This window comes from Eleutherodactylus coqui, chromosome 3 (genome assembly GCF_035609145.1).
Source record: "Eleutherodactylus coqui strain aEleCoq1 chromosome 3, aEleCoq1.hap1, whole genome shotgun sequence".
NCBI lineage: Eukaryota > Metazoa > Chordata > Amphibia > Anura > Eleutherodactylidae > Eleutherodactylus > Eleutherodactylus coqui.
This window is the reverse complement of record NC_089839.1, coordinates 261,140,963-261,166,945: the sequence shown is the minus strand read 5'-3', so window position 1 is coordinate 261,166,945 and position 25,983 is coordinate 261,140,963. Positions and strand designations below refer to the sequence as shown.

At 47.0% G+C, this 25,983-nt stretch overlaps 1 protein-coding gene across 2 annotated transcripts in view; it reads right to left on the bottom strand.

The window, feature by feature from the left end:
- FNBP1L (formin binding protein 1 like) overlaps positions 1-25,028 on the bottom strand; it is a 113,141-nt gene extending 88,113 nt beyond the window's left edge. For both annotated transcript variants that reach the window (XM_066597362.1, XM_066597363.1), the window contains exon 1: positions 24,896-25,028. In XM_066597362.1, coding sequence (XP_066453459.1) covers positions 24,896-24,919 — 24 coding nt within the window. In that variant the 5' untranslated portion in view covers positions 24,920-25,028. The remainder of the gene's footprint in view (positions 1-24,895) is intronic.
- Between the last annotated feature and the right edge of the window lie 955 nt (positions 25,029-25,983).

Below are 25,983 nucleotides of genomic sequence, written 5' to 3'. Positions count from 1 at the left end.
GGCGACGAACGAGAAGCGAACGATTCGCTCACTTTCGCTCATTTGACCAATAATCGTTCCTTCTACACACGCCTTTAGGAACGGCTACCCAACGTAGTATGGGGGAAAACGAAGCTGGATGGGGGGTTTTTTTGTTTTTTTTTTTTTGAATCGGCAACATTTACAGAGGATGTAAGGTGACGAAGAAGAAGAGGATCCTGGAAGGGGAAGGACCGATAGATATGCTTGCGACAAGCCACCATAGACTCAACATGTTGGACCCACAAATAGGTAAAGGTGGAAGGTTAAAGTCGGTCTGAGATCCAAGAAGGGTCTAACCCCGAGGACAGACAAAGGTCCCGTGCAAAGCAGATTGTCTACTGAATAGGTGAACAGTAACGGGATTCTCTAGGAAATCAGAAGAGTCCATCCCCCCAACCCCCTTCCGCCCCCAGTGTCGCAGGTAGCGCACGATGCAGGTGATCACCAGGATTACTGCATTCTCAGTACCACAAAACACCTGAAAAATACACACAAGGATCCAGTAACAAGAAGGACTGGGTGAATGTTACTTAGTACAACCAAGCATCCATCTACCATTTTTTTGAGGCAACTTGGAAAGTTAAAGGAGTTTTCCAAGAACCTCTAACATCAGTGGTAGTGGGGTACACATTGCCCAGGGAAAAAAGTAAAACACAATATCATCTCCCGCTGCCCTGGTCTCAGTTTACATCAGGCTGCAGCGGGCACAAGGGTTACTTACCCACCTGACTGCGGCAGCCAACAGGCAGCCGGCGAGGATGTCATTAAGTGACATCCTGTAAACCTGCCTCGGGCCTCTACAAGCCTTGGGTCAGGTTTAAGGGATATCACCAGGTCTGCTGGCTGGTTGACGTGACCACTCGGACGCCATGGTGCTGGACTGCCAAAGCAGCGGTCTGACATCACGGTGAATATATTGATTGTTGGATAGTTTGACATTGGGAGACCAAGACTATATATAAATCAATAAGTTAGAAAACCCCGTTAAAAACATAGTAAACTGGTTTGTTGCCATCAACAACCTTTAAAGGCCCGCTCCGCCGGAAACACATTTTTCCATCTCAGCTGAGTGCCTGTTACACTGTGGAGGCCTCCATGTATTGCAGTCACTTCCGTGCAGCCTCCTGTCTGATGCTTATCAGACACCATGTTGAGATTCTTTACTTTAACATCTCTCCCACAATGTGTCTGTAGCAAATCTGTCCCATATGGACATACCCTTAGGGTGGCCACACACATCAGATCTAGATCAGTTAACCCACCTACCTTGGAGGGACCAACTAGTCTAGCGTATATGGTGGACTTCCGAGAGATAAGGATCTCAGCTACTCAAGGTGTCTGGCTTTCTCCCCCTTCGCTACCTACAAGACATACGTATACCCAGCGGAGTCAAGTGTATGGCGGGGGGGGGGGGGGAGGGGGGGGAAGGAGAGATAGCTGTTGGGTGAGCAAATGTTCCGCTAACAATCTAAAGTATATGGACAGTGTAGCCGTCATATGTGCTCCCATAATGCACTGTTTTCCGATTACGGTTTGTGTTCTGAGTGACGTGCGGGACACTGCCCATTTGCATGTACTATTCTCCTGCGAGACTCGCAATGGAACATGCTGTGAACTTTCCATCTCGCAGCAAGATAAAAATCACCCATGTAAATACACCTATTGCAAATAACGGGCCGTATTGTTGTGCATCTCACAATTTCCTCACCCGTATGACTGCACCCAAGCTGTCAAATAACATGTCTGACAACAGAGTGGACATGGACTGCTGTCTGTTTCCAAGGGCAACCCGGACAATTCTGAAAGCAACAATGTATAAGAATAAAAAGACCTGGAAATAAAGTTGGCAGAAAACTCAACTCTGTTTTTATTCTGAAAAAGCGCAGAATTACACCTGGAAATAACCAATGTCATTTACAGGGTTCTACATGATACTATTGAACAAAAGAAAACTTGATGTAGCGCCGTATATAAAGAATAGCTTTTGTTATCCATCATAAAACATAGTAGATCTGCTGCTTCCCACAGTAAAATCATTGTTAGGGGGGGGGGGAGCTGTTAAAAGCCATACTGCTTCTATTAAGTGAAAGGCATAGTCCTCCCTCCCCTCCCGTTCAGCTGGAAGTATTCAGTGAAAGGCATATTCCTCCCTTCCCTCCAGTTCAGCTGGAAGTACTAAAAAAATGACATGTTCTCGAGAATGAAATGGCCATGTTCCTGCCAAGGCATTGATACAAGCTGGATGTGTAACCTCACCAGGGACAACTGAGGTAAGGCGATAGGAATTCCAGTCTGCGAACATCTATTTCCCAACACATCGTTTTACATTCGCTCTAAGCTAAAAGTTACAATAAGCGGAGAAATCCATGTCCGACTCTACAATAGAGGCTTTAATACACTATTAAGCACTGGGAAGGAAAGTATTGGATACTTGTCCAACAAGTTGGGAAAACTCCAGCAAAACTCAACTTTTTTTTTAGTTTTGCAAACAATAGCTTTGAAGTGTAACTTTCACCTGTACATCAGGGGCCGGAGGGCACCAACTTCATGACACCGTTTCCTTATATGTATAGGATAGAATCAAGTTATGGCCATTTCTAACTGCTCCAAGAAAGAAGGAACTTTTTGAACTCTACGAAGTAAGAGTCCGGTCACACAGGAGGATTGTTAGGAAGCTAAGCGCCTGACAGTCATCCCAATGAGCTTCACACAGGAGCCATGATTGTTCAGGGAGTGGAGGTGGAACGGGCCGAAGCTAGCTTTTGGCCACCTGCCTCCATTCACAGTAAACAGGCAGTCGTTCAATGAAGAACGGTTACCTGTTTACACGGGCCGATCGTCCATCAGAGTGGCTGTACTGGTAGGGCGAACATTTCAGAGGAAAGTATGGCTGTTCTCTTTTAGTTTGCCACTATTCCCTACCCAGGAAAATCTTATAAAAAGGAACACCCATGATGGCAGACATATTCTAGACTTTCTATCAGTAATGTCATTTGTATCCGACGAAAGACTTCCATTAACTGGAAAAAAAAAAAAAGTAGTAAAAGCCTCAGGCCTCCTGTACATGGGCGGGTCGGACGCCGCATGCAGGATTCCCGCAGCGGATGTCGACCAGCTGTCCGGCCAGTGACCCCAGCTTACCTGTCTGGTGGCTTCTGCACACGCTGCAGATGTGCCAGCCGGCCCTCCGCCACGCATGAGCAGTAGCCACCGTCGCTGAGGGGGGGGGGGGGGGGGGGGGGATACGTATGCCACTATATGCCATGGGACGGACAGCTTCCATTGACTTCAATGAAATCTGGCCGTGCATAACCCACACAATCACAGCATGCCTCGATCTATTCTCCGCAATCGATTTCCGTTCGTGGAGATGAAATGCCGTTTTGCCATTGAATACTGTGGGCTGTATTTGCTGCGGAGGCAGACGCCCGCCGCGAACTCCGCAATGCAAATCCGCCCGTGTGCAGGAGGCCTTAGTGAGAGATTTCAGGTTTAAAGGGACACCAAAAGTATCTTTCTAGCTACAAACTCTGAATAGACTTCACATTTCTCAACCCAACACAAGGGAGATCCCATGTTCCTGAAACAAAGGAGATAATAAAACGGGGACATGCAGAGGCTTCATAAACGAGCACAATAATTACTAATCAGTAACACGAGCAGTCAGGGGTATGCCTAGCTCCTGGAGCCGCGGGGTGTAGAGAACAATAAAGAGTAAGCAATTAAGACAAACACTAATTTAAAGTATTAATTCTAATTTTGTCATTGCTATTAACAAAAAAAAAACAGAAACTCAGACACATGAAGGAAGAAAGAAAAAAAAAAGAAGGTCTATACCAGGAATGTACAGATCTCAGGTGGACAGAACACCAAGGAATTATCTACCTCATTACCCTACTTAACTATATAGAGTCTAGGGGATAGCTACTTGACCGGCGGGGTCTGATTGCGGAAACCATCAATCACAAGAATGGGGGGGGGGGGGGGGGGTCCCATGCACCATTAGGTCAATGAAGCAGCAGCCAAGCATACGCACCCCTCTCCATTCATATGAATGGGACTGCTGGAGATAGCCCTAAGGGTGTGGGCTTGACTGCCCCTCCATTTATTCAAAGACCTTGGAGAACTCCAGTCTCCTGATCAGTGGGGGTCCCTGCAGTCAGACCCCCAGCAATCAGATAACCAAGTAGGAGAGAACTTTAAATCTTAGTTCAACCCATGGGGTTGCTAGAACAAATCTGCATCAGAGCGACATGAAGGGCTCATGCCTACGGCCGTATGTGTGGATCGCTGCGGGTCTCCCCACACATTTGTCAGCCAAATGCTCTGCTGGCAGAGATGTGCATGGCACGGACCATGCCCACGAGTCACACGGGCATATGCAGGGTGATTTTTTTCATTTTAACTTCCCGCTCTGTTCAGAGCAGGGATGCGTATGGAAACGCTGCCCATATGCAGGGTCTACGGATCAACGCAAGTCCATTGTCTTTCACTGATTCCATTCACCGCATATTACAAGCCTGTGATGCCCGGTGTAAACATGGTCGTGGGCATGAGCCCTAACTGAACACATTTTCAGCAAATTAATGTGCTTGAACTGCACTGCAGTCATCTGTAAGCCACGTGCGGTCATGGCGGCTGCGCCTCACGTGTAACAGACCCCTTCAGGCAGTCTTACTACTATCAATTTCTACATTCAATCTTATCCTAAATTGGGTCCCTAATCTAAAGTCTACAGGATGTTGTCAACAAGGAGTCAATTCATTTGGGGAGTATTGTAGATTCCACAGTCCTGCACACAGGGGGGTAACACTGCTGATGTGCTATACATGGGGGGTTCCCACCCACCCGACTACTGGGGATGCAAGCCCATTTTATGTAGCGGGCTGGCACCATACCAAATCTACTGGACATCAATCTTCCTTTGCATTTCAAGTGATTTTTGAAAAGTGGTAGCAGCCTTTGTCATGCAGCAACTGCGGTCCTGGTTCAAATCTGACCGAGACTGCATGGGTCCTGGCCACTAAACGAATGGTTCTTCATCTAGGTGACGGGCGGCCTGGCCTTCTGCAGATGGTTTATGTTGGTGGTTTTGCCGCTGCTTGCTTTCCAGTTCCACACATCTCTATCCCAAGACTGCTGTTGAGCAGCTCTGCCCGGGCACTGGATCCTTTCATCACGTGTCGCCCATCTCCTATACTCTGCTTCAATCCCCCTATAAGACCAATCACCCATGTTTTTTTGCAATGAGAGGGCATCCTGGATCTGTCCTTGTCCCTGAAGCAGCGACACCATATTTGCATTCTTGCAAGTAAAGCGTCTGTCTTCACCCACTTTCAAGAAGTCCATTATAAACGGGTCCCGCCTCTGCTTCATGCACTTATACCTTCAGTAAGCCCACTTCATTGGAGGTGTGACAAGGGGGGCTTCTTTCTTTGTTTTCTGATCCGCTCTCCATTTTTGGGATAAAATCCAACAGTTTATACATTTCATCGTAGGCGAGTTGATTCATCTGGGGCCTGCACTCCCTCTCCATCCCTGTAGAGGCGCTCTTTATTATGTTACCTGCTGATGATGGCTAAAGCTTACATTCCTTTATTCAGGATACAGGAATCAGTCCCTGCCATGGCATTATGGTTCTCCAAAACTAAGGATGCCATGCTAACGGAGGACCTTACCCCCAGCCTTGTTTAATTCATACAAAGATTTTTACAACCCGGTTCTATTGGATGGAATCCCAGAGTTCAGCGGAATGTGCCGACTTCCTGTAAGATTCAACCGGTTGAGCCCGACTTGAGCCTGGCATTGAGATCCTCGCTCACCCTCATCGTTCTCCCTCTCTTTCCCTCCCCTTATATGGAACTTTTTCCCTCTCTCCCTTTTCCCACTTTCCTGGACTTCCTTGTCCCGTTCTACTTCCTAATTGGTTTATTCTTGAAAACCGTGGGGTAGACCCTAGGGAGCAGTTGGGTTCTGCTCTCCTCCCACTATCTAGTTGCCCACCTTTGCATCATTCAGTATAGACTATCAGTTTATGGTCTCCATGCTTGTTTGTACATTACCTGCATACGACATTTGCACGGTTTGGGGGGTCCTTTCTCCGTTCCCTTCTGTTCTACCTCAACTAAATAAGGAAGTTTAAAAAATATCCGACCAAAGGTGCCTTCTGCATGGATTTATGTACCTGTGTGGGTTTCCTCCAAAAACCTGCATCGGCGATTGCTGGCAAGCATTTCAAAATCGTTTCTTCACTGACTCATAGGTCTTCGCAGAATCCACACGTGCCATGGCCATATGTAAGAAACAGAAGTGCAAGGATCCATTTTGCGTTGCAGATGGACGGCGGCCTTAAATGTGCGCCATTCACCCATTTTTGCTACATTTGGATAACTTATAACAAGAGCTGCGCCAACAAATAAGACGGAGTTTATACGTGCGGAACAACAGAAGCCATTTTCTAGTCTCACTATTAAGTCCCACAGTCATCACTACGGGGTGCAGGCGAAAGGGGAAACCGCTGAAAACCGCTGAAGGGAAAGGAATTCCACACCACGTTCTAATGGAGCGCAGCTGGCACCTACCGCCACTACTTTCTTTTTAGGAGAAGGAATGTAAACAATACAAGCAGCGACTTGGGAAGGATTTGATTTCCTATTTCCTCTGTCTTCTATCATTTGTCTTCTGTCGCAGAACCTCAGACAATCCTCCTACTCAACCCAAATCCTTATCTAGATTCTGTCTGCCGAGCAGGAAAAAAATAAAAAATAAAAAATAGTCATATTTATAACTGCTAGTAACCCTCAGGAGTGGATGAAAAGTAACGACCAAGGAGGCATTCACATGCGGAAAGTTACAAAAAGAAAAAAAAAAGTTTCCAATGTGTAAGCTAAAGGTATATTCCGGACATTTAACACCCTTTAGTACTGATGACCTCAGGATAGGTCACCAATAGCTGACCATGGGGGTCCACCGTTCAGGACTCCCGGCGATCACCTAGTCTCAGCCCTCCAGTGCACTGCAGTGAGCCAGATGTTAACAGCTCCATCCGCATTGGGGTGAAGCCGGAAGGGCTATAAAAGGCTTTGCTTCCACTGAAATCAACGGGAGGGAAGTCTTCTATAGTACTTCCTGCTCCGAACCCAGCGTGGACTTCTGAAATCAATTGATCGCTAAGGATACCAAATGGCAAAGCCCCATCGATCAGGTCATTAGTACTGAAAGGGGTTAAGTGTCCATAATCCCCCTTTAAATATTATCTATCAACCTCCGTTCACATGACAGAGGACAAAAAAAAAAAAAGTGTCTTTTTGGCTTCTATAAGGCATTTATGCATTTTTCCAACTTTATGGAAAGCAGCAGAGGTCCGCCACAAAGAAATATGCAACTTTTTTTTTTAGAAAGTAGATAAAGGTTGTTCTCCACTTTAGGCCGCATTGCGAGGCAAGCGAATGAAGTCATATACAAGAGCAAAAGAGAAGTCACTGCATATCCTAATCTGTTCGTATTCATCGGAACGCAACGCAACGCTGATTGACTTCAATGGGACCATTAATGCATTGCATGGCTCTCAGCCTGAGATCGCGTTTGCCGTGTGTAGGAAGCCTTAAAAAGGAACCGTTCCTGGATAAAGTCAGCAGGTTTATCCAATTGGCTCTGCATCCAAGGCCTGATGGCCATTACAGTGTTTTCTCCCATGCTCACCTCCTTTTGCCCAAACAAGCTGCTCTCAGGTTGGCTACTGATATGCTCAATGGGCAGTCCACACTTGACAGTCCAATGTCACCCCTTGCCCACTTGACACCATCGGGGACAGGAGAGTGGGCAGTGATGCTGCAGCCTCTGATTGGAAGGCAGCAGTCACCTGACTTCGCTGTCTGTGCAGCTGAGCACAAGTATGTACCTTTTGTTTTATTGTTTTCAGCCATTTAATTCTAATTTTACAAATTAGTTAACGGGAGAATACCTGTTTATACTCAACTACAATATGGAAGATTAGTCAGGTGATTTAATGCTTATTCTGCAATCCATCCCCATCATGAATCCCCAATACACATCGCGCTGCACGTCACTGGCATGTATATGCTGTAGGATGGTGATCATTGACAATGAGAACAACTTCCCTCTAAAGGACCTCTCCTACGCTATATTACCCACCGTTCTCTGCGGTAGTCACTACTAGATCCTAAATTACCATTGTGCTTTGGCTTCGGAGGCCTTTTAGACCTCCGCTGAATATCAAACAGATGTGTTAGTTGTTTCAGGAATCTGGAAGGAAATGTATCCAGAGCAGAGCAGACAGCTACAAGAGTTATGTACAATGGAATGTGTAGTTACCTCCTCAGAGCAAAGTAGTAAGATACAAAGTATTCTCACAATGTGCGTCGTAACTCCGCGCCCGGGAACGCTGCCATGTGCCGTAGCATCATTACCAAGGTACACAAGCAATATCCCCATGCGGAATCTGTGCATGCCGTGTGCATGAGGCCAGAAGAATGGGGCTTGTCAGTTGCATTTTTCCACCAAAAGACCATTAACCTCTTCACGTCTGTGTACACGCGCACGCACGCACACACACACACGTACAGCTAGAACCAGGGGCGTCACTAAAGGCTCAGGGGCCCTGATGCAAAACGTGAGCTGGGGGCCCCCCCTCTATCTGTACCCGTACCCATACCTAAACCATGCTGCACTAAGACATAACTTGAAGCTTCTGGGCCCCAATGCAAAACGTGTAACAGGGCCCCCCAACTATAATGCTTTATTCATAGTACTGGGCTCCCTATATGGAGAAGAGAGGCCTTATGGGCCCTCTAAGGCTTCTGGGCCCGGGTGCAACCGCATCCCCTGCACCCTCTATAGTTACGCTAGACCGTACATACACAGCATGTCCTGCACTTTATCGGTATAGTCCTCTGCCAGTAATATTGGGTCAGTTTGACCTTAATAAAGTGACGGGGAGATGTAATAATCAGCTCTCCACCATGGAAAGCAAGAAACACAGCGGTGAAAGTACACAAATACCAGCTAATGACAGGAAATACCAAGAAATAAAGAAACGGGACCTTTGTTTCTGGGTATTATAGCGATGAAATAGGTTAAAGTTCACATATTTGGTATCATTACGCACAGGGGTAAAAAAATAATTTTTTTTGTATGAATTTTTTAAATTTATCCCAATGAATTAAAAGTAGAACAAAATGAAAAAAAAAAAAAAGTTTTGATGCCATCTCTGCTCATTTTTGGCTATAAAAAACCCCCATAAAATTTAAAAGAAACTGGCCTGTCCTGGTACCATAGGAAAGTGTATGTCACCCCCAAAATTGTTTTTAATTATAATCTCCATTAGAATGTATTGTTTTTTTAAGTATGAAATGCTGATGTGAAAATCTGACTTTGGTCATGAAGGGGTTAATATCTAGAATTTCAATAGTCCTGTATAACTACAGAACGAGACCCACTTTTACAATATTGTCTATCCCGGCACCAATATATTGCCTTGGGGGAAATGGATTCAGGCTGGCTTCAAACTTCACGTCTGCCTGGCGGCCAAAACCGCGTCCCGTACATGTCAGTACGATGTTCTGATCGAGTGCAGAAAAAAAAAAAAGCCATTTCCTTGTAATTGGCTGAGCTGTATTGTAGCCAATACCCACAATATTGTGCGGCTATTAATAATCAAATTGCTTTTATCTGCGCTCAGTTAGTAGACCGCGCCAAATTAACAAGAACATAGCCTTAGCAGATCTGTGCAAGAATGACAAGTCACCGCCCGGCTGACTGCAGAACATCATGAGACAGATGGGTTTGGCTTTGGAACACTTATTAACCAGCCATACTTGGCATAACACTAGATGACAAAGTAGGACATTTCGGATAGACTCTCTGACTTAATGACAAGTTTCAGGGAATTTCCTCCGCTGATACTTTGCACAGGCCGCCGGATTGGCTGCTTCTCTTCGGTTATGTCCTTTTCCTCTGGGTGCAGTTCACATCTGACGCCATGGGATATTTGGGTAAACAGAAGATATCCGATTCTAGTTCTAGGCGCTCGTCTTGTCAACGAGGAGGCTGTCATCGCGTTTGATTTTTATGAATATTATTACAGCAGAAGTGCGAAGCCGTCGCTGCAGGAGTCACAAGATGAGAGTCATTAGGAATAGCTCACCGCCCCTGGCATCCAAAGTCAAGAATAGCAGGCAGCGCTGGCACACACCAGAAGCTACGGGCACCGCTAGGTGGTCTCTGGTCTTTAAAGCGACAGGGCAACGTGTATATATGATACACAGCTGCCATTGCAGTTTTTTGCACGATTCGTATAAAACGGCCCTTTTTATCTTCCAGATGGTGCGACTAGTTTGGGTAGAATCAGAAGATTAAAAGGATATTCTGGGACTATTTGTTTTTTTTCTACTCCTGAGGTCATCACTAGATGATTGGCTGGGATCCACCGCTGGGACTTCTCCCGGGGGTCGCTGTCATTGCAGTTAGCACAAGAAACAGGGAGTGCTGACCACAGCGCAGCGGCCGGGTTGCTATTATAAGTGTACTTCCTGCTGATTTCAATAGTAGCTGCACCTGCAGTACCAACCTAGGCCACTACTCTATGGTCAGTGCTGTCTCCACTGATCGTAGGGATAGCAACCCCGAGAATGAGCTGCTTGACAAGGATCCGAGCAGCAGTTCCCTGCCAGTCATCAATAGAAAACCTTTTTTTTTTTTTTAAGAAGTCCTAAAATACCCCTTTAAGGAAGCGTTCCTACAGCGGTTTTCACTGCACGTGGGATTCCTATCATTTTTGGCACCTATGATATAACCCCTAAATAGAATACCACTGGGTAGTGAAAACGCTGTGGGAATGCTCCCATAGGCCGCTCACACAGGCACTTTTTTTCTGCGTTTTCAGCGCAGCGCTAAACGCTGTCAATCACGACCATTGACTTCAATGGGGCTTCTCAGCCAAGCATTAAAATGCAGCATTATGCCGCTTTTTCAAGCACTGCCTGTTCCATTTTCATGCGTTTCTGCATTTTAAAATGCGATGCTCTGCTCATGGAAATGAATGGGGTGCGTTCTCAGCGCCGCTGAAAACACGGTAGAATGTGGTTGCGCGTTTTTCCAGTTCTGGCATGATCAGCTTGCTCGGCTGCGTTTATTTATTTGTGCTGAAAATGCTGTCAAGGACGCACGTCAACGCAGCTGAAGACGCAGTAAACGCTGCGGTAAAAAGAGGAAGCGCTTTTTCAAGCGCCTGTGAGAGCGGCCTACGGGTATTGTTCGCATGTTGGCGAAATGCTCTGAATTTTCCTATGCGGACAATTTTGCAACGAAATCCGAAGCATTTCCGCTTTGTGTGAACCTACCCTTAGTCTTAAATCTGATGCCGTCCCAATGAATGGAATTTCACTTTGATAAGATGAACAATATCAATCCAAGGTTCTAATAAAATGTGTATCGGATTGAATAGATCCTCCAACCGCCAATATATCAGCCCACAGAGGCGCCCCCCAGAGGTCGGGTGGCTGGTACAGATCAGCTCAGTATTTCCAGGTGAGTGTGCGGCGCCCAACGGCTTCACGCTGATAAATGAATCATTTCACATACGGATTGAGTAAATCCCAGAGTATGACATATATGTGACCTACATACTACCTCACATTGCAGGGCTGCTGAGAAACTGCATAGCCATATGAAACTTTAAAGTGCAGGCAAACTATCAGATGACTTTCTTTCCTTTATATATGATGGTGTCCTGCAGTTAGCCCTTTGCAGGATATAGATCCATTTCTCAGTTCTCACCCCTAAGCTGATGGGTGTAGACTAGTTGCTATGATGTCTTCTATACATTGCAGTGAGAAGAGGAGATTCTGCTGACTTATCTCTAGGTAAGGCCGCCTGCACACGAATGGGTTGGATCCCACCTGGGGACCCCGCATACCTGTCCAGAATCTTCGTAATCTGTACTGCGGATGGTTCAGCTGGCATGCCGGCGCACAAGCGCAGCAGAGATTTTGCAGCGCCGATGATGACACAAATCCTGCAACCTTTGGCAATGATGATTATGGAAGGGCCACGGGTCGGATGGCTTCCACTGACTTCAAAGGAAGCCATCCGCACGGAATCCGCCTAAAAATAGAGCATGCTGTGATTTTTTCTCTGTGAGCGAAAAATCACAATTGATTTCCACTCGTGGGCAGGAAAAAACAAGAACGCTTTTCTACTGTATGCTATGGGTTGTATTTGCTGCAGAATCTGGAGGCAGACAGCCGCTTCAGATTCCGCAATGCAAATCCACCTGTGTGCAGCTGGCCTAAAAGGAGCAGCAGAGGACATTATACAGGCGTACTGAGCAGTGTAGATGTGAATACAGCACTGGAGGAAGACAAAATACTACAAGGTGCAGCCACATTACTGCCAGTCTTTGTCTGCCTCCAGCAGTGACCTCCTCCACAGACTTCTAAGACAACACCCTACTTCACTCCATTCTCCATTTCGGTTGTAGGTACTACTAAAAACAGACTTCACATGACAACAGGCAGTGGACAGCAAGTTAGAGCAATTTTTCAAACGCAAACTCATTTTAGGTAAATAGAGCAATTTGCACTTCTGCCAGTTATCACATTGTCTATTCAAAAATATAGGGGGGGGGGGGGGGGGGGGGGGGGGAATCCTCTTCTGTCAAGGCATTAAAATTATATTCAAAGTCTTGTGTAATTAGAGCTGAGTGATAACCTATGATGGACATGCCCTTTCCTACAGAAACTGTATTGTTGTCTGAGCGGCAAGTCTTCCTAGTGTGTTATTCCAAGCAAGCAGGGTGACATTCCAAGTCCGGACTGTAACATCCGCCATAGTGGATGTCATCTACCTTACACATAACTAGGTATGACTAAGAAATGCATATGGGAGCGCCGGAGCTTTGATTGCCACCGGTGATATTGACGGATTGTATAGGCAGTTGAGATCTGCACATTACTTCTCAAGTGTAATGCTTCCGAGAACCCCAAGGGCTTAACAAGAGCGGCATGCGGAGTCTGACGATGACAGCAGCAAATGTCATTGTGTAATCCTGCAGCAAGAGATACCTGCCGGCTCATACACTGATACGGTGCGGTGGGAACTGGGCTCTCCACCACTGCACAACACCCCCTGTCTGCAGGACTACTAATTAGGAGAATTATTTAATATCATAGATTATTCTCGCTTTGTGTTCTTTTGTTTGTTTTTGTAACAGTGCGCTCGCATCATGTACAAAACACAAGCTGAGAACGGAGAAGGCAGCTGAAGATCTCCAGGTAGCAATCACAGAGGGTGGGACTTTAGTGATAGTCGCTGCACAGGAATAACCCGATGGGTGAATCAACCAGATCTGATCATTATCTGAAAATTTTTCCAAACCCCAATATTAATACAATCAGGAATCTAACGTTTTTTACGTGTACATACGACGACTAACGAATGCAAAGCGGTTTCTTTTGTTCCAGTGTAAATTTGGGGAGGTTTTCTAAAATTCACATTTTGCACATACCAGTTACCGAGGATTAGCAGCATGAAGAGAACAATGGGCATCAGGCTACAATTCATCATCCCGTCTGGCAGTCAAAGGGTTGCACTAATCTTTACCATTCTGCCATGCCAGTTGTGCTAATCTGCTTTGTTTCATCTGCTAATTATCTTTCCAGACTCTTGCGCTACGGAAAAACAGAGCAACGCGCTACTTCCCAACAGCGAAGCCATACCTGCGTGTCTATCTGAGATATAAGGGTCTGTTCACACGCTTCGGAAATGCTGGGGATTTTCCACAGAAAACCAACAGCATTTACAGTACAAGTATTACAGATGAGATTCTAAGAAATCCCATCCACATGCTGCAGAGAAAACCCACGGGGGCCGGGCTGCAGATTCTAAAGGGGTTTTCAGGGACTTTTTTCTTTTGCTGCTCAGGATCCACACAGAAAATCCCATTCCCAGGACTGCCGTCACTGCAGTCAGCGCCGATCATAGTGCAGTGGCCAGGATGGTATTACAGGTGCAGCTCTTGTTCAAATGGGAGCTGCCGGCCGTCGCACTATGGTCACTGGTTTCTACTTCTTGCATTGACTGCACCCTTGCGAATCGGTTAAACAGGGATCCCAAACGGCAGATCCCAGTCAGCCAAAAATAGAAAAAATGAAGTACTCCTATAAGGCGTATTTAAGTGGCAAAATCTCGCCCACGTGGTTCGCTAATCCCAGAATTAGGAGCCACGGGCAGATTTGCCGCACAGAAATCCCATGGCAAATCCGCCCCGTTTGAACCCAGCCCAATAAGTCTTTAAAATGTAAAGCATGTCCATTTAGGCTGGGTTCACATTGGGCGGATTTTCCGTGGAAATTCCATCCGGAATTTCACCACAGCAGCTCCGCCTGCGGCCGCTAACTGCAGGATTAGTCAGCCATGTGGACAAGATTTCTCAGAAATCTCGTCCACACAGGACGGCGAATCCGTCACGGCAAAGCCAGCAGAAGCCGGCGCAGATTCACCAGCCGCAGCATGTCTTATTTTTTTATGCGTACGGCCAAGCTAAGTAGCTAAGTACCGCTGGCGGAAATTTCACGGTTTTTCGATGCGGCCAAACCCCGAGATTTCCACCGGGAATACACCTTATAATTCAAATGAGGGGGTGAAATCTGCAACAGATCTGCAGCATTTGGTACAGATTTGACACAAATGTGCTGCAGATTTTCTACAGCGTGTGAACTTACCATAAGGAGTGGCTATAAGCCAGGTCTGGCCTTCACATGGTGCCCGTACAGTCTGCACTAGCCAATGTCGTGACAGCAGATTGCCAAGCACTTCCTTCTCTGTCAGTCCCACTAAAGCGGATGGTGCAGCAGTAGAGCATATTCATTGCTGCTCCATTCAAATCGGGCATTTGGGTGCACTGGTCTTGGATTCGTTGGTGACCCCCAACGATCAGACCCCCAGCGATCAGACATCTATCATCCGTTCTGTAGATAGGGGATAAATGCCTAGTGGTAATCCCCTTTATTTTTACCAGGCACCTACTGTATTAAATTGCATTTCCATTCTGCAGACATATCTGGTAAGTGCACAATGATGATATTCTGCTACATTTAGTGTGTGATTCCAACAACACAAACCCAGCGGCGGCGGCATCATACATCTTACAACAGGCAAATGTACAAATGATCCGTGCAGACAGGAAAACTAACCTCTGGATAAGCATTTATATTTCCATCAACTCTACAGATGGCCTCCCATTTAGGGGGATCCATAGCTAGAACAACTTCATGTGTTACCATTTATAGCAGTCTACCATATGAAGATACATCCAAGAATACAGAGTGTTCTCAGCACATTGTTCCATACACAGATGCCCATCTAGTAAGGCTTTGGACTTCTTTTGGTCTTCGGAAGGGCAGTAATTTGGGATGGCACTCATCCACTGGTATCAGAGGCCTGAGGTGTGCCAAGAAGACATTCCCACACCATTACTCCATCAGTCTGAACTGTTAACACCTGACAGGAAGGGTTCAGCAATTCATGCTGCTTGCAATCTCTCACTTGTACTCTTGACCAGTGGATTCTTGTCCGTTTCCCTTAGGCCGCTCTCACACAGGCACTCTTTACTGCGGCGTTCAATCCAGTGGAATGACACTGGAGCTGGTCATCTGCCGTTATAGCGCATCCATGCTAAGGAACCAGAAGTTGTGATTCCGGACCCATTAGTTGGAGCACCAGCACTGTATTCCACTGCAGTTTGCTTGCGCACTACCTGCTGGTCAGGACAATTCTTGAGTTCCCCCTCTGACCCCTGCCGATGAGTTGCTTATGTCCACATGATCCCTTTTGCTGCATGTTCTTCCTCGATCACACCATTGTTGGTATACTCTCCACATCGGTGCATGAGAAATCCCCCCAAGGTTGGCACGGTATGAAATCCTGGCCTTGGCTAGTCTAGCACTAGCGATCAAACTGGTTGGCAACACACAGAGTTCAGATGCAAAAATAGTGAAAATCTCATTCAAGATGTAAGCAGAATTGTAGAGAAATTACAACGTTTGCTGGCCGCTGATCCCTTTCCCTGCTCCTTAGCATTGGTAGTCTATTGGTTCCCTTTTCTTTCCCCTCCTTCAGCTTTGTTACAATGTTGCCTCTTTCCCTGCTGATTTTTACTGATCCTTTCTTCCGTTCCTGCCCAATCTTCTTTTCTTACCCCTTCTTCCTGGGCTAATCTTTTACCTTTCTGCTGTCATACCTTAGTAGCCGGTATGAAATGTGTAGACCGATTATACTGAGGCTATTTGTTTTGTTATACTTTTCTGCCTATTAGGTTGGTTTCACATCTGCTTCAGAACCTTCGGTCGGGGATTTTCGAAGAAGAAAAAGGCTGGGCGGATAGCGGACAGTCCCCATTATAGTCAATGGGGTCCGTCCGGGATTATTCGGTTCTGTCCAGAGACTGAGCCGTTCGGCTGCGGGGATTCCACTTTTCTGCTGCCCAAGCGGAGAGCAGGAAAGCGGAACCCCAAGCGCAAACGTGAAACCACCATTACTGATGCAGTGTCCTGTCACGCTTTTTTTTTTCTTCTTTCTTTTTTGGGCAAAGTTCTTTTTCTAATGACTACTATTCTTATCTTGAACAGAAACATTATTGTTTCTGTATCTGAAATCTCAGTGTGTGCTCGCCATTTTTTCAATTATTGCCTTAGGGCTCATTCAGATGACCGTATATCGGCCGGATTTTCACGCCCGTCAGATATACAGTGTCCCTCTCTGCAGGGGGAGGAGGCTGGAAGAGTCAGGAGCAGTGCTCTGAGCTCCCACCCCCTCTCCGCCCCTCGCCACTATTTGCAATGGGACGGGCGGAGCTAAATCGGGATTATTAACACAGGACTCTCGAATGGGGTGGAACAAAATGTTTTTCTCTAAACTGGACAATCCCTTTTTAACAAGGACATTACGGTATTGCACGATACGTCATACCAGGAACCGGAGCAAAAAATACACCCAATTCTAAGAAGGATTAATGGAGCCGGAATGAGGAGCCTCATTTACTGGAGTAATTATGCAACAATCTATCTGATAACACCATTGCATTCTTCAAATGTTTACTTGAACGTATAGTCCTCTTCATCCTACACACCCGGCTCCACGTCTCCATAGACAAAGTGCAATTACAAATGTGCAGAAGCTGCCAAAAATATGCTAATCAGCTATTAAATAAATCGAATACGTTCATACATAGCGGCGCCAACTAATGGAACTATAATGCAGAGAACGCATCAGAAAATCGCGCCCTCAAACGCCCAACCTTTTCAAAACAGAAGACCTCTCCATACGCTGCATGGCAGCAAACGGCAGGATTTGCGATGTAAGGTAAAGTTTCTTAAAACCCCACGAATCGTATTACTAAGTAACAAGAACGTAAGAGAAAATGTTATTTTAATCATGTGAACCAATTCAGCTGGAAATCTATTTAAAATCTGCACGAGACGGTCGGTGAAGCAGCCCTTTGTAAGAATGACGCCTAAGCTCTACTCCAGCCTCATAGCGGGGCTGATGCCAAATGATACTGGCATATCTTAGGAACATCCAAATGCACAGTGTGTGTTCTCGGCTTTGTAATTCACCAGTTGCCATGGCAACTATAAAAAAGTATTGAGGGTGTCCTTCGCATGCGGCGAGGCTGAAAGTTGAAATATTTTCTACATATCTAGCGAGTCACATCTGTAGACGGAGCTCACATCACTATTGTAAGACTCGGCGGAGGGAATACAGAAATAGTTGTAAGGGATTCTATCACTCAGAAGAAAGAGATACTTTAATGCAAAAAAAAAAAAAAAAAGATACAAAGAACGTACATTGCTACAACGTAGACTCCTGATTCACTTCACAAATATTCAGTGATCTCAGGCTGTAATCCACGACATCCTGTGCTGGAGGTGCTCAGATTACATCGGAGGGGTTCTAGACTAACCGGGTCATACAAGTCATGCCTGTTCCTCCACTGACTGCCAGCTCTAGGGGCGGACAAAGCCGATATAAGGGTTGGAAACCACAGCCCCTATGTAAGGTGCCAACGACATGTACACAATACTCCAACAACGTGTGCAAAGTTCACTAACAGCCGGTCATCTGCTGACTACTACCTACAGATAGGAGGCACCGCGGGGCGGGGAAAGGACTGCAAGCATATGACATCACTTTGCTGGGTGCGGGGCCAACCAATTCTAGACGAGAGGGAACATTAAATATTAAAACCTCATTTTTTGTGTTTTTCAAGTCAGTGGTTTTTTATGTATGTTGTACTTGTTGCTGTTTTTTTTCATGCATTTTCCTATAAACTTCTCTATAAATTTATATATATATTAAATAGAACCTCGCGGTTCTCACTCGTTATATATTTGATGGAACATGGAACATGTCATGTTTCGCTACAAATAGTACGCAACTATCACAGTTGTGCACGGATCAGGTATACTGGCTGAAATGGATGGGTTGGGAGAGGTCTAGTTTCTCCTACTGCAGAGCAACTAGTAAGCGTGAGGAGACTTACTAAAGCCATTGTATATGGGCTGATGATAATTCAGATTCCTGCGAGTCAGCGAGAATCTGAGCGCCTATCCTTCATTGTAAATGCATGCCCCGACTGAACGAGAATTTTTTTGTTTCTTGTTCGGATTTCTGCATGCAGAGAACAGAACGACGATCGGCCGTGCAAACAGTCGTTCACTTATGAATGGCTGCCTGCTTACTGTGAATGGAGGTGGGCGAGCCATTACAATCTCCGGCCCGCTCCATCTGCGTTCACTAGCGACGCTAGGTCCTGTGTAAAAGCACAGAACAATCATTGCTGGGACAACTATGCCCATCCTGATCCGTATCATGGACCTTTCACTCTGCCAGCAACCTTCAGTACAGTGATGAGGGGCAAAAAACCCCGAAACAGCTGTCTCTACATGGTTATGGTCTCCTCCTGGAGAAGTTTTGGTTTACAGTCCCAGTCATTGTTACAAGTCAGATGTTGACTTGCAGGAAAGCTGCCTTCCAACCGGCGGTGCCCTAGAATCTTTGCACTATTTGCATACTTGGCCTGTGTAAAAGGGCCATTAGCTGAGAATCTCATGGTTCTCGTTTGCCCGACGGGACGAGCTGGTGACATCATCAACTTGCTCGGCAGCCCGTTTAGACTCAGAGGACTTCTTATTCAGCGTTTCACATTCCTATGCGTAATACTGAATGATCAGGGTTTAAACGGCACGATGAGCGCCCGAGCCGGTACCAGCTGAACGAGGAGCGCAAACCTCACGAGTCTCGCTCGTCGTCCAGTCATTGGCCAATGTGTAAATGGAACGATTGTTGCTCAGTTTAGTTCGTTTGCTATTTTATGCCCCAATTATCGTTTAGAAAATCATTCAGAAGGGTTGTAAAGGCACAGCATGGGCCGATAGATTTCCATAGGTGCAGCACTTGGGCCCTATATAAATACGACCATGTGCATGAAGAAATAGCACCACTGCAGTCTACAGTCTATATCTGGTATTGCAGCTCAGTGCCATTCAAGAAAGAAAGCAACCAGGTCTTTCTGATCGGATACAACCCCATTTAATAGAATTTAAACAGAAGCGGTCAGTCCTGTGAGCACCATAAACCATTCTCTGTTCACTAAGGGGCGAACCACACTGTGCTGAGCTCCATCCGTATCAAGGATGGCGTCCTCAAGTGTGTCCTGGCATGACGGAGGTCTCCGGACCCCAACTGAAAGCATTGGACACTCTGAATGAGCTACATCCGTACTTGTACAGCCCTCGTTACTTCCTTATCCCACAAGTGGTCCTGTATATCATCACCCTCAGCTGCGAAATATACTTGTTCCATATCCAGACAATCGCTGACTATTTTATTAGACGACTGCCAAACTTACTTGTCTGCTACTGCGTGTAAAACATTCACCTGTGCCCAGAAGCATCAAAACAGACAGAAAGTGCCATTTACATGGTTCACGTATGACACATTAGGCGCCCTGCACAGCAGAGCTAGATTCCGCATGCGGGAGCCAGCAGCAGAATCCGACCCGGACTGTAGCGGCGTTCGTGCATACCTGTCTGTCTTTCTCTTCATCTGTACTGCGGATGGACCCGACATCGGACATGCACAGTACAGATCGTCCTTCAAAAAACAATTTGCGCACACTGGCGCAAGACGATGACGCAGAATCCATTAATTACAAATGGGCCGCAGATCGGACGGCTTCCATTGACTTCAATGGAAGCTGCCCGTGTGCAATACGCACAAACATGTGCCAAACATGCTGCCATTTTTCCTCCGCTTGCAGAAACCGCAATTGTCGTGTTTTGTTGTTTTTTTAACTAACCAATGCTGCAAGTAAAAACTAAATAAAAAAATTAAATAAGGAGAATAAAAAGGAAACAAATGCCAGCATGTTATATTGTGGTCTGTATTCATGGACGTTAAAGTCTGTGGGTGCATAAGGGGAGGGCAGCAAATATGCATTAACATCCATTCTCTGTGGGCTAAGTGGCATCACTTGGGCCATCATATACTTTTGGTACCAAAGAGTGCCAAAACAGGGTGTATGTACAGAGGTGTAACTAGAAGCTCTCGGGCCCTGATGTAAAATGTGTAACAGGGCCCCTTACCTACCATGTGCTATTTATAATACTGGTATCTTCTTATGTACTAGAAGGGCCTTTGGGGCCCCTAAGGCTCCAGGGCCGGTGGCAACTGCTACCCCTGCACCACTGTATGTATATATAGCTATACAACCCAAGGCAGTCACGGCTCAGGGTTTCTGCCTGCCTGGGAGAATATGCCCACTTTACGATGCAAATGATAGAATTGCCCAGATCTTACTGCAATACACAGGAGGGCGAAGCTGGTCTCACACTAATGTTAGAGCTACAATGTAGCAATCACAAAGGATTTGTATAGCAAAATTTGTGTTGAAGTAACCCAAACTGTCATCTGTTGATCATGGAATCTGTTTATCAATTTACAGCACAACATCCTTTAACAGATTTAACCCTGAACATCCCTTGTACATCCTGAGAAGTCATATCCAGTATCTTGCCCACAATACGGAGATACAAACAGAGCTCTGCAAGACGACGGATCAGATTGGAAGTTGTGAAGCTTCGTGTGACTAGCGGCATCTGTCCGCCTGTGAGCGGTCGGAGAATATATGGCGCTTCAGGGGACAAAATAACTCCTGGCTAACAGAAATCAATCTACTGATGGGAAACTGGACCTGAGCGGATATTACCAGCAGTCCAGGAGCCTCCAGCTTGGGCCCGGCACACGCTCTAACGGGGAGTCATATGGAGCCTAGGAAATATCTGCATGTGATTACTTGGAGATTATTACAATATTGGAACATTTCACGGACAAGCACAGTATGGCCCCCGGAGGGTATGCTCCCACAGGGCGGAAATAGTACCGATTTCACCCTCTCATTTGAAAAGGAGTAACCCACCTGAAAATCTGCAACATAAACGGACATTCCGCACATATAAAATTCGGGCGGCACGGCCGTTCCGCTGCGGATTTTGTAACGAATCATGGAAACGTCCCCAACGCCGGTGTCACATGGGCCTAAGCGTATTCATGTGCTCATTTACACAAAGGGTGTTCTGTATCTGCACGCACACGTGTGCGGTTTACTGTACTTCTTGCAGGTGCAAAGTGGGCACATTTGCACACGCCAAAAAAAAACAAAAACGCAACACCGTGCATGTCTCTGAGTGCTGCGTTCTTCTGCACCGAATTATTTTTGCGCATATCGGCATATTTTACCACACTTTTTTTTGCCCGCAAGGAATGTTCATTTGCGCGCGGCAAAGAGACGCACCGATTGAAATGGCCAATTAGTCTTAATGAGTTCCAGATTTTTCCAGCGTAATTACACAGCGCCTCTCCTTGTATATTGTGTACACAATCACACACCTTCCATTGACTTCTATGGGAGCTCTGGCGCGCAAATACACTTAAAAATATTGTTTTTTGCACAACCAAAGTGTTTGTGCAAAATACGGAAATGGCAATGAACCCATTTAAATCAATTCGGTTTTATTCTCTGCGTATTGCGAGCCAAATCCGCCCGTGTAAAGCCGACTAAGAGCGAGATATTAATGTATAGAAGGACAGGAACAACAGGGCACCGCGGCCAATCACAATCCAGTATAATATCTCTTTTACACTAATCATGTAGCGTTCAAAAGTGGTTGAATTGTGCGAAAATTAACAATAATCGTTCAGCATAAACGCGGCCGGTGATTGGACGACGAAAAATAATCTGCTTATTGTTCATTTTATGCAGGCATACGAATCACTGGTCAATCGTTGGTAAGTCTTCGTGTGCAAGAAGTGATCGAGTCGTTCCCATTCGCTGGCCAAGTCCCCTGAACGGCCAGCGATCCAGCGCATGCATATATATACATACACACACGTACATACATACACTGCGTGTAACATCAGACGTGTCCAGAACATCTGCAGATCTGCTATGAATCAGTGGATGACCAAAGACAAACTCATCCCTCCTGGAGACGTTGCAGCCCACCGTGCATGCGGCCGCACCGGCTTATTATACAATATTAGGAAGTGGTTACGGGTCCAAACCTAAACTACAAGCACAACTTCCACCCTCCAGGAGCTGCGCTTCCTAAAACTCTGACCACCGCCAATCAGATGAGGACACACATGATCATATCTGGAAGCGTGATCCAAAGACATGTTCTACAACAGACTTAGGATTTCCAGAAGCGTTCGGCCGGACTCACATGAACATACCCTAAAGCTCCACATGTGTGGGGGGTTTGGTCATGGTTATCCCGTGCAGATCCCCCCGCAAGGAAAACCTGCGACATCTGCAGTAGCTGCAAAATGAATGATGTTTTAACAGTTCTCATGTTCTATGTTCTCATGCAGAAATAAGACATGCGATACGGAGTTTAAATCGCAGCCTGTCAATTGTAGCAGCAAATCAGCGACATGCGAATCCCCCTTAGAGCAGGCTCACATGAGCGTGTGGTTAAAGCGCTGCGCGGATAACAGCATTTTTCCACAGTGCGGGCCTGCGCATGACAGCGTATCCCCCGCACTGGATCCCTGGTTTAATTTATTTCTTATTTCCTACTGTATACACAATGTCGCTAAGTGACAAACGCCACACGTACGCAGTGTTATTCTGTACGTACAGCGCTTTGTACGCACCCACGGAGAATGGCGCTCTATCACACGTAGTACTTGGTAAGATAGAGCATGCTGTTTGTTTTTTTTTTTGCGTATTACACATAATGAAAAACCGCAAGTGTGAGCGTAACAGCCACAATCAATGTATCTGAATTGCAGCGATATATTGTGTAACACGCAACTCAAATCCGCTCGTGTGTGCGTGGCCTTACGCCGATTTAGGCCTAAACCCCCACAGGCCGGGTTCACATCTACCTGGAACCTCCATGCATGCAGCACTTCTTCCGGTAAAAAGCTCCGCAGCTGAGCGAAGACCGGACCATTGTAATTGGGATCTGTTTTGCGCTATTCTGCTCCGTTATATGGCGGATCCGTTCGTCCAGAGAGTTCTCCTTTCCTGCTCCTCAACCGGACATCCCCGCACGCTTTTCTGTATGGCGGATGGCTGTCCGTCACGCGCAGTACAGATTTATTTTAAGTATTCTTTTTTCCCGCGATGACGCCAGGTGATGGCGCGGGTACCTGCGGTCTATCTGCAATATCAATGGCGAAAGGCCTGTGGGTCGGGCAGCTTCCATTGATGTCAATGGAAGCCGTCCGCACGGATTCCGCAGAGAAATAGAACATGCCGCGATTTAGAGTCCGCTGATCTAAGCAGAGATGCAAGTGTTCTATTCTCTCTATGTATGCGGAATACCGCGGGTCGTCCGCCTGGGGGGCGATCATGGATTCCACAACAGAAATCTGGTCGTGTGAGACCGACCTAAGACTGTAGGGTCGCATTTACACCCTAGCCCACCATACAGCCCCGGCGCCATCGGTAGACTACAGGCTGCCATAAAACAGCATCCTGCAGCCCGGGCGGCCGGCGGCACAGGAAACAACCTACTAGTCAGGCACAGAACCGCATATCCACAAAGCGTATTTGACCGTATAGACTATAAATACGTCCCACAATCCTAAATATCCCCTCTCTGTAGTGCCATAAGTATGTGAACCCCTTGCGGCTGGCAGCAGACAAGGGCAGGCCCCTGAGAGCGCCCCACGGAGGCCCCGGCTGGGGGTGTATAGCCTTGTCAGAAGCAGATCCAGTCATCCTCATACTGTCACCTGAGTGGGCACAATAGTCACCGACTACTCACGCCGCCATGTAGTGCCCTACAGCCTACGGGCTCACAATCACTGGCGACTAGAGCATAAAATGGCCATAACATGAAGCGGATTGGGATTGACTCCAGCCGGGATTATAAAGGGTCAATTATTATTCACAATGGGAAAAGCTGTGAAAGGGTTAAAAAAAAATCCGGCATCCATAACCTGGGGGTATTCTGCCATGTCCGGTGAGACCACCGAAGACCCCCAGAGCAGCAGCTGCTGGAGCGAGATGGAGCAGTGGGTGTGATCTGTCTGCTGGCAGCAGGAAGACAAAAGCCGCCCTTCACCTGGCTGTGTGCACACACCCCACCGCCAGCACAATGCACGGCCGCGGCAATGGCTACCTGAGGGGGCAGCGCGGCCAGTCCGTCCTGCCGTCCCCACACAGGTGGCCGCCCGGACCTCCAAGTCACCTTCACACCCCCACCTCCTCCCTCACACCAAACAATAGCGCCCATGGAATAACCCCGCGGTAACCGCCGGCGGCGGGCGGGAGGCCACTCACCCACAGCTCCGTGCCCCAGCTCATGGCTCCGGCTGTAGGAGGGCTGCTAGCTCCGGGGTTAGTTACACGGGAGGACGGGCGGCTCTCGGGGCTTGCAGCTCCTTCCTTGTGTGAAGACTGGGAAGAAGGGGGAGCAAAGCCTGAGAGGGAGGAGAGAGGAGGCGGGAATGGCCGAAGGAGGAGGAGGAGGAGGTTGGGATGGGCAGGAAGGGAGCTGAGGTGCCAACGTGCCCACCAGCGGCTTGGAGATGCGGGTCTGGGCTCTACCTGAGGGCAAATGTGGAGCCGCGGTCAGGGGCGTTCATGGTGGACAAAGTCTGAACTGGGGCACAAGAAATAAAATGCTACATCTATATATATATATATATATACGTTCTATTAGACAATATTGACATCACATTCTCTTTAGTAGACCACTAACATCCCTGTATACTAGATACCAGTGATAGTGATTGCAGTCCGGTTACCTCCAGTAATCACAGTTCTGGCAACATCTGCCTTCCTTTTTCTTTTCTATCCGGGCCGTCATGGAGAATTCTTCCATCCGTAACTCCTCTCTACACACTCTTCCCATCCGACAATGCCCCCCATGGTAATACTGCCCCCCATGGCCACCACATACTAATAGTGTTCTCCTTCGTAGCCACTGCTTAGTAGTGGTGGAGGGAGGCATGGCCCACTCCCCTGAGCCACCAGTCTTCGTACAATCTCACGCAGGACGGATTTACATGAGCGGATTGGCACAGTGTAACACGCAGTGAATAGAACCCATTCATTTCCATTGATTTGTTCACTTGAGCGTATTTTTCTCATGCCATGTGCAGCGTTATATGCCATGCAAGTAAATGGGCGGGCACAAGTACGCAGTAAGGCCGCCCGCAGGCGGCCGGGTCAGATCCTGCTGTGAAAATTCTCGCAGCGAGATGCAGACCCGTGCCCCTGCAGAGACCTGCATCCCACCCGCTCCCGGCGTCCCCTCTCTGCGCTGCGTGCTGGCTGCCGCCCAGCTGGCGCATGCGCAGAGCGGAGCTGGCCCGTCACTACTGACATTTCTGTGCGGGCCTCTGCGAGACCCGCATAGAAATAGA